We start from the raw sequence: 9,289 nt of genomic DNA, 5'->3' as shown, positions 1-9,289 counted from the left end.
CCAAAACCATCCCGAGGGTGAACGGGACGCAGACCCCGGGGGTCTCCTCTGCCCTTTAGGGTGGCCCAGAGACCCCCCAGGGTTCCCATTTCCCCCCTGCACACCCAGGGTGGTCCCTGTGCCAACCCCGGGGGTCTCCTCTGCCCTTTAGGGTGGCCCAGAGACCCCCCCAGCGTTCCCATTTCCCCCCTGCACACCCAGGGTGGTCCCTGTGCCAACCCCGGGGGTCTCCTCTGCCCTTTAGGGTGGCCCAGAGACCCCCCCAGGGCTCCCATTCCCCCCCCTGCTCCCCCAGGGTGGTCCCTGTGCCCATGTCCGAGCTCCGGGTGGCACCAGGGGAGGGTCAGGTTGGGAATTGAGGGGGAATTTCCCCATGGAAAGGGTGGTGAGGCCTCGGAAGGGGCTGCCCGGGGAGGTGCCACCTTGGAGGTGCCCAGGGAGGTGCCAGGACACCTTGGGGGTGCCCAGGTAGGTGACAGGGACACCTTGGAGGTACCCAAGGAGGTGACAGGGACATTTTGGAGGTGCCCAAGGAGGTGACAGGACACCTTGGGGGTGCCCAGGGAAGTGCCAGGGACACCTTGGGGGTGCCCAGGGAAGTGCCAGGGACACCTTGGGGGTGCCCGGGAAGGTGCCAGGGACACCTTGGAGGTGCCCAAGGAGGTGCCAGGACACCTTGGAGGTGCCCAGGGAGGTTCCAGGACACCTTGGGGGTGCCCAGGAGGTGCCAGGGACACCTTGGAGGTGCCCGGGAAGGTGCCAGGAACACCTTGGAGGTGCCCAAGGAGGTGCCAGGACACCTTGGAGGTGCCCAGGGAGGTTCCAGGACACCTTGGGGGTGCCCAAGAAGGTGCCAGGACACCTTGGGGGTGCCCAGGGAGGTTCCAGGACACTTTGGGGGTGCCCAGGAGGTGCCAGGGACACCTTGGGGGTGCCCAGGGAGGTGACAGGGACATCTTGGAGGTGCCCAGGGAGGTGAGAGGGACACCTTGGGGGTGCCCAGGAGGTGCCAGGGACACCTTGGGGGTGCCCAGGGAGGTGCCAGGGACACCTTAGGGGTGCCCAGGGAGGTGCCAGGACACCCTGACGGCCGCGGCTCTTCCCAAACAAAGCCCGACGGCGGCACCCGCTGGGCACTGACCCGCTGGGCACTGCTGGGAAATTCAAATTAAAATAAAAGTCATTTCAAAAATTAAAAAAAAAAATAATATATATAAGTTCTTAAAAAATAAAAAATAAAATATATGTATTTTTAAAAAAATAAAATATATGTATTTTAAAAAATAAAAATAAAATATACATATTTTAAAAAATAAAAATATACGTATTTTACAAAATAAAAAGTAAAACATATATATTTTAAAATAAAAATAAAATATACGTATTTTAAAAAATAAAAATAAAATATGCGTATTTAGAAAATAAAAAATAAAATATATATATTTAAAAAAAAAATAAAATATACGTATTTTAAAAAAAAATAAAATATATATATTTAAAAATAAAAATAAAATATAAGTATTTTAAAAATTAAAAATAAAATACACGTATTTAGAAAATAAAAAATAAAATATATATATTTAAAAAAATAAAATATATGTATTTTAAAAAATAAAAATAAGGCAATTAAGCCAATTAAACAAGCAGCACAATCCCCTCGTGCAGTTCAACTCGTGTTTGCACCTAAAAACCAATTCCCAAACCTGCCAAGCCCCAAAATCCCAGAAGATCCCCCCCCCCCGATCCCGCCAGTCCCATTCCATCCCCGCAGGAAACAAGTTTTCCATCCCGAAGTCTTCCCTCCAAACCTCCAAAGCGCAACTGGGGGGGGGGGTGTCGGATCCTTCCCAAAAAAAGTGTTTCTGGAAGTTTTAATCCCAGGCAAACCCCCCCGGTGGGATCCCAGAAGGGCGCTGGAATTTCCGGGTGCTCCGGGAAAAACAGCTCCAGAGGGAAGGGAATCCCCTGGCCAGGGAATCAGGGGAGGTGGAGAGCGGCGGGAGTCGGGGGCGGGGGGCGCAGGGAGGGGCTCCAGGGCCTGGCACCGCCCTTATCCTGCAGGGAAACGGGGGGGATTCAGCACATGGAGACCCCCAAAAACCTCTGGGGCCCCCCAGGGGTCAGCCGGTACTTCCAAGAAGGCCGTGGAGACCAGGGCGGGGTCCAGCCTCTTCCTCCGGAGGGAAGGAGGCTGCGGAGGAGAGTTGGGGAGGGTGGGAGGGGGACCCCAAACACCCGGGGGGGACACGGGGGGGGGTCACCGCGGAGGGGTCGGGGAGGAACCGGGACCATCTCACCCTCCTGCCCGGCTGGACCACGGAGTAGACGGTGCAGCTCCCGGGGCGCCGCTGGTACCGGGGCTCCTCCTGCTGGGACGCACCGGGAAAAGCGAGGTTTGGGGGGAAAAGAGCGGATTTGGCAGCTGGGAGAAGCAGATCCGGCCGGGGGTGTGCACGGGGGCAGCTCCAGACCCTCCCAGGAGCGACCCCAAGAGCGACCCCAAGAGCAACCCCAGAAGTGACCCCAGGAGCGACCCCAGGAACGACCCCAGGAGCGACCCCAAGAGCGACCCCAGGAGTGACCCCAGGAGCGACCCCAGGAGTGACCCCAAGAGTGACCCCAGGAGTGACCCCAGGAGCGACCCCAGGAGCGACCCCAGAAGTGACCCCAGGAGCGACCCCAGGAGCGACCCCAGGAGTGACCCCAGGAGTGACCCCAGGAGTGACCCCAGGAGNAGAACACCTTGGGGGTGCCCAGGGAGGTGCCAGGACACCTTGGAGGTGCCCAGGAGGTGCCAGGGACATCTTGGGGGTGCCCAAGAAGGTGACAGGGACACCTTGGGGGTGCCCGGGGGGGTGAGAGGACACCTTGGAGGTGCCCAGGGAAGTGCCAGGACACCTTGGGGGTGCCCAGGGAGGTGAGAGGACACCTTGGGGGTGCCCAAGGAGGTGCCAGGGGCACCTTGGGGGTGCCCAGGGAAGGAGTGGCCGTGGCACTGAGTGACAAGGTGGGGATGGGTCAGACGATGATCCCAGAGGTGTTTTCCAGCCTCGGTTATCCCGGAATTCCACGGGATGAGTCACCAACACTTGACCTCCCTCCCGCCGGGAAAAGGCCCGGGTTTGAATTCCAGCCGGGATTTGAATTCCAGCCGGGATTCCTCCCTGCCAGCCGACCCCCGGTGCCTTTGTCCGGGATTTGCGGGATTTGCGGGACAAAACGGCCGCGGCTCTTCCCAAACAAAGCCCGACGGCGGCACCCGCTGGGCACTGACCCGCTGGGCACTGCTGGGAAATTCAAATTAAAATAAAAGTCATTTCAAAAATTAAAAAAAAAAATAATATATATAAGTTCTTAAAAAATAAAAAATAAAATATATGTATTTTTAAAAAAATAAAATATATGTATTTTAAAAAATAAAAATAAAATATACATATTTTAAAAAATAAAAATATACGTATTTTACAAAATAAAAAGTAAAACATATATATTTTAAAATAAAAATAAAATATACGTATTTTAAAAAATAAAAATAAAATATGCGTATTTAGAAAATAAAAAATAAAATATATATATTTAAAAAAAAAATAAAATATACGTATTTTAAAAAAAAATAAAATATATATATTTAAAAATAAAAATAAAATATAAGTATTTTAAAAATTAAAAATAAAATACACGTATTTAGAAAATAAAAAATAAAATATATATATTTAAAAAAATAAAATATATGTATTTTAAAAAATAAAAATAAGGCAATTAAGCCAATTAAACAAGCAGCACAATCCCCTCGTGCAGTTCAACTCGTGTTTGCACCTAAAAACCAATTCCCAAACCTGCCAAGCCCCAAAATCCCAGAAGATCCCCCCCCCCCGATCCCGCCAGTCCCATTCCATCCCCGCAGGAAACAAGTTTTCCATCCCGAAGTCTTCCCTCCAAACCTCCAAAGCGCAACTGGGGGGGGGGGTGTCGGATCCTTCCCAAAAAAAGTGTTTCTGGAAGTTTTAATCCCAGGCAAACCCCCCCGGTGGGATCCCAGAAGGGCGCTGGAATTTCCGGGTGCTCCGGGAAAAACAGCTCCAGAGGGAAGGGAATCCCCTGGCCAGGGAATCAGGGGAGGTGGAGAGCGGCGGGAGTCGGGGGCGGGGGGCGCAGGGAGGGGCTCCAGGGCCTGGCACCGCCCTTATCCTGCAGGGAAACGGGGGGGATTCAGCACATGGAGACCCCCAAAAACCTCTGGGGCCCCCCAGGGGTCAGCCGGTACTTCCAAGAAGGCCGTGGAGACCAGGGCGGGGTCCAGCCTCTTCCTCCGGAGGGAAGGAGGCTGCGGAGGAGAGTTGGGGAGGGTGGGAGGGGGACCCCAAACACCCGGGGGGGACACGGGGGGGGGTCACCGCGGAGGGGTCGGGGAGGAACCGGGACCATCTCACCCTCCTGCCCGGCTGGACCACGGAGTAGACGGTGCAGCTCCCGGGGCGCCGCTGGTACCGGGGCTCCTCCTGCTGGGACGCACCGGGAAAAGCGAGGTTTGGGGGGAAAAGAGCGGATTTGGCAGCTGGGAGAAGCAGATCCGGCCGGGGGTGCGCACGGGGGCAGCTCCAGACCCTCCCAGGAGTGACCCCAAGAGCGACCCCAGGAGTGACCCCAGGAGCAACCCCAGGAGCGACCCCAGGAGCGACCCCAGGAGTGACCCCAGGAGTGACCCCAGGAGTGACCCCAGAAGTGACCCTACCTGTTTTGGGGGGCAGACCACAGCGTACACGGTGCTGGGGGCCTGGGGGGCCTCAAAGTTCCCATCCTGGGGGAGGGAAAAACCCCAATATTATTAAAAAAAAATACCCCCAAACAGCCAGAGGTGGTTCAAAGGCTCAGCTCGGGGTGAGCAGCAATCCCAAACGGGGTCCCCGTCCCTCAGGCAGTGTGGGGTTGGAACATCAGGAGGAATTTCCCCCTGGAAAGGGGGGTCAGGCCTTGGCAGGGGCTGCCCAGGGAGGGGGGGAGTGCCCAGCCCTGGGGGTGTCCAGGGCAGGACTGGAGGTGGCACCGGGGGCCAAGGTGGGGATGGGGCACGGGGGGGACTGGATGCTCTTGGGGGGCTTTTCCCACCTGAATTATCCCGGGATTCTGTGTGGGAGGGGACACCCCCAGCACTCACGGGGTCCTGGCTGGTTTTGTCTCTTCCCAGCTCCTCGTAGATGGTCAGGGGCTCCTCCACGTGTCCGGGGGGGGCTTTGAAGGGTCAGTGGGAGACATCAGAATCCCTGGATTTGGGGGGCTCGGCCCTCGAGCAAAGCAAAGCAAAGCAAAGTAAAACGAAGCAAAGCAAAGCAAAGCAAAACGAAGCAAAGCAGAGGGAGAAAAAGGTCCCTCGGCAACTGGGAGGTTGGATTTGTTGGGCAGCTCGGGATAAAGTGAATATTCCCGAGTGGAAATTGCCCTCTGGATCCCGCCTGCTCCAGGTTTGGCTTCCCGGGGTGCTTCATCCTGCAGGGATGGGCAAAGGCTTCTGCCCCGGGCAGGGGGGTGACAACACCCTGTCCTTCATCCCACGTCAGCCCCAGGGGCAGGAGAATCCCGGGAAAAGCACGACTGGGGGCAGGAGGAGGGTAGAGAGGCACCTAACCCCCCCCCAGCTGCCCATCCCACCAAATCCCGCACTGACACCCCCCTCCAGGACAAACCCAAACCTTCTGGGGTTTTTTCCCTTCGCCTCCTCCACCAGCAGCAGGTGACGAGCAGGAACAGGGGCAGTGCCACGGCCGAGGCCACCGCAGGCCACAGGATGAGCTGGGAAAGGTCTGGGGAGGAAGCACAGAATCCCAGAAGGGTTTGGGGTTGGGGTTGGGGTTGGGAGGGACCTCTGGGATCATCCAGTCCAACACCCCCTCCCCGGCCAAGGAAGGGTCACCCCGGAGTGACGGGACAAGGGGATGGTTCACACTGACAAAGAACAGCTTGGGTTGGGGTATTGGGAAGGAATCCTTCCCTGGGAGGGTTGGGAGGGGCCTGGCAGGGGTTTCCCAGATAAACTGTGGCTGCTCCATCCCTGGGAATGTCCAAGGCCAGGTTGGAGCAGCCTGGGATAGAGGGAGGTGTCCCTGCCCAGGGCAGGGGGTGGGACTGGATGGTCTTTAAAGTCCCTCCATCCCAAACCATCCCATGATTCTACGACTCCCTAAATTAACACATTTGCCTTTTACATAAAAACAAAACACATAAATAAGTATATCTTTATATATATATTTATGTGATTTTTTTTTTCTTTTCTAGTGCTTTCGAGCACTGATTTCTTTTTTCCCCTAGTGCTTCTGAGCATTGAAAATACGTTTGTTTGGGTTGTTTTTTTTTTTTTTTTTTCTCGTGACCTCTGAGATCTGGGATTCTTGGGGCTGGATGATGCACGTGGGGTCCCCTCCCGGCTCGGGAATTCCGCGATTCCCGGGGGAAAATCATCACCTGAGCGGCGACAGAAGCCGGCGATGTCGGCGCTGGCCACGCCCCAGCTCACGGGGTTGCTCGCGTTGCAGAGGCAGAGGGTGGGATCGGCACCCTCAGGGACCCGCTGGAACAGCCGCGGCTGGTTGTGGTGCCCCGGGGGGGCTCCAGAGGCATTCCCGCTGCAGTTCCAGCTGTAGGAGACGCTTCCAGGAGCGGGAACGGAGCAGGACAGGGAGATGTTGCACCAGCCCCGCTCCCGGTGAAGGGTCTGTGCCTGCAGCTCCGGCCAGGGAATGGGATCTGGGGGGACAGGGGGGCTGAGAGGGGACGGGGGGACAGAGGGACGGGGGGACAGAGGGACAGGGCGATGGGGACCCGGCTGCTCACCCCACACCCGCACACAGAAGGACAGGACGGTGACAGCGCCCGAGGGATCCTCGAACTCGATCTTATAGACCCCACTGTCCTCCTTCCTAAGCGGGGAGATCCTCAGGGAGAGGGTCTCCGGCTGGAAAACGGCTCTCCCAGGAAAAGAACCGGCGGTGTAGGAGACATTTCCACCTCTCCAGGCCGTCAGGATCCGTTCCCGTGGTCCTGCACTCCTGACCACTCTCCAGTGGATCTCTGCCCACTCCTGGTGGTGCCTCTCCGGCCGCAGCTCCAACATTCCAGCGCTGGACACGGCTCGTTCCCGGCACTCCCGGGTTCCTGAGGCAGAGGGGGATGAGCCCCAGGTGAGATTGTGACCCCGGAGATGCTCTGTGGGCACGGGGGGACACGGCCACAGAGCCCACTCATGGTCCAGACCCCCAGCACAGCCCCTCGTGTCCCATCTCCACCCCACAGATTCCACTCCCTCCTCGTATCTCTTCCCCATCCCCATCCCGGGATAATTTCACCCTCTGGACCATTTTTCTCCTCTTTCTGCGCTCTCCCCCTTCTCAGAGCAGCCCCGGATGTCGAGGGCTGTGGTGGAGGTGACACAAAACAGCCCCCAAACCCCGGGAACATCCGGAGGGCCGAGGGCAGTCGGGGCCTCGCCGCTTCCTGGGGGCACCTGGGGGGGACCTGGCACAGCCCTGGCTGCCCATCCCACCCATCCCACAGCTCCACCTGCTCCCAGGGCAGTTTTCCTTTGCTTTGGAGGCTCCAGGCAGCTCCAGGTCCAAACCTGGTGTTTGCAAAGCAAAGGACCCCCGTCCCCTCCGGGGCATCCCTGGACTCGGCAGAGCCAGGGATACAAGAGGCTGGAGCGAGGAAAAGGCACCAAAATCTTCCCCTGGGGAAAGGGGAGCAGGGACTGCTCATCACCTGGAACCTGCAGCTCTTGGAAAGGGGCAATTCCCGCTGCTCCACGTCCTAAATTTATGGTCTCTGGGGAGGGTCTTAATTATCTCGGGGATTGTCTCTGGGAGAGGGTCTTAATGCTCTTCTCCGGGCTGCTGGAATTGGGGAGGGGGTTCGTCCCGGAGAAAAGGAGGCTCAGGGGGGACCTTCTGGCTCTCTGCAACTCCCTGACGGGAGGGGGGAGCAGGGAGGGGGGTCGAGCTCTGCTCCCAGGGAACAAGGGACAGGAGGAGGAGGAGGAGGGGAAGTTGTGCGTGCGAGCCGCGGGGCTGCCGCTGCAGCAGAGCCCGGCTTAACCGCGGCGGGGCCCGGGCGGGCTCAGCAGAGCCCGGCTTAACCACAGCACCACCTGGGGGGACGTTCTGCAGCTCAGTTGAGCCCGCGGTTGGCGCAGTTCGAGCTGCTCCGGGCGCTCAACCCCCCGCCCGGTGCAGCCCCAGAGCGGCGAGAACGCCCCCGGCCCTGCAGCAGCGGGGTGGGAAACGGGGGAAGGGGGAGGGAAAGAAGGAGGGGACACTCTCCTGGCCTCCCAGAGAAGGGTGTCGTGAGGGGGGGGTACAGAAATCACAGAATCGTGGGACGTCCTGAGTGGGAACAACCCACAAGGATTGCCCAGTCCAACCCCTGGCCCTGCACAGACACCCCAAGGATCCCACCCTGTCCCTCTCCTGGAGCTCTGGCAGCCTTGGGGCCGTGCCCACTGCCCCTGGGGAGCCTGGTCAGTGCCCAAACACCCCCCTAAAATCCAGCCTGACCCTCCCCGGCACAACTTCAGCCGTTCCTTCTGCTCCTGTCGCTTCTCACCCAGGGCAGGGATGGGAGCTGCCCCTCCTGAGGAAGCCGCAGCCCCCCGAGCTCTCCCCTCAGCCTGAACAGACCAAACTGCAGCCAGAAGATGCTCCAGGGCCGAGCTGGACCCCAAACCCGGGCTCTTCCCGGCTCCCACCGCACACAAATTGCTCTTTTTGGGAAGAAGACCCTCGGCCGCCAGCAGCTCCCCCGAAACCAGGGGGGGAAAGTTGCTGCGTTTGTCCAGCAGAGGGATTTGACCTGGGAAAGCTGCGTTTCTGGGCGCGGGAAAGGTCACGGCCACGGGCGTTGTTCAGCCAGGAAGTGGCTACTTTCGGTCAAACCCCCCGTGCCCAAAACGCTGCCCGGGAAAGGGGGAACTGCCCCGCGTGAGAGCCGGCCCTGGGCAGGGCGGGGTGCGGAGAACTGAGGAAAAGCCCCCAAAAACCCACCCGGTCCCTCTCCACCTCCCCAGGGACCCCCACCCCACCCCAGGCCGTGACCCCTCGGCCCCGCCCGGGCTGAGCAGCCCCTCCGTGCCAGCTTTTCCCTGGCACCCGCATCCCCTCATCCCCCCCTTGTCCTCTCGCCCCTTCCATCCTCCCCCCGCACACCCCCGGCCCCAGCGAGCCCCCAGCGCCCCCCGGGGGAGCCCCCTCCTCACCTCGGCCGCTGGCCACGACCACCAGCAGCAGCAGCAGCAGCGCCGGGGGGC

At 58.3% G+C, this 9,289-nt stretch overlaps 1 protein-coding gene and 1 long non-coding RNA gene across 2 annotated transcripts; both read right to left on the bottom strand.

The window, feature by feature from the left end:
* Nucleotides 1-1,552: 1,552 nt before the first annotated feature.
* LOC108509285 lies at nt 1,553-2,344 on the bottom strand. Its single transcript, XR_001878600.1, has 3 exons — nt 2,298-2,344; nt 2,132-2,191; nt 1,553-2,055 (listed from the first exon to the last, which is right to left on the bottom strand). It is a non-coding gene; the product is annotated as an uncharacterized LOC108509285 (long non-coding RNA).
* A 1,341-nt stretch (nt 2,345-3,685) lies between these two features.
* On the bottom strand, nt 3,686-9,283 carry CD244 (CD244 molecule). The gene is made up of 9 exons (XM_017838645.1): nt 9,239-9,283; nt 6,826-7,146; nt 6,457-6,738; nt 5,688-5,798; nt 5,156-5,229; nt 4,733-4,798; nt 4,431-4,502; nt 4,265-4,324; nt 3,686-4,188 (listed from the first exon to the last, which is right to left on the bottom strand). The coding sequence occupies exons 2-9, from the start codon at nt 7,103-7,105 to the stop codon at nt 4,111-4,113; spliced, it is 1,023 nt and encodes a 340-aa protein (XP_017694134.1). The 5' UTR covers nt 7,106-7,146; nt 9,239-9,283; the 3' UTR covers nt 3,686-4,110.
* Nucleotides 9,284-9,289: the final 6 nt, after the last annotated feature.

This window comes from Lepidothrix coronata, unplaced genomic scaffold, assembly GCF_001604755.1.
Source record: "Lepidothrix coronata isolate B3197 unplaced genomic scaffold, Lepidothrix_coronata-1.0 Scaffold350, whole genome shotgun sequence".
NCBI classification, from domain to species: domain Eukaryota; kingdom Metazoa; phylum Chordata; class Aves; order Passeriformes; family Pipridae; genus Lepidothrix; species Lepidothrix coronata.
The sequence above is the reverse complement of the archived record's forward strand: the minus strand, read 5'-3'. Positions and strand labels throughout refer to the sequence as shown.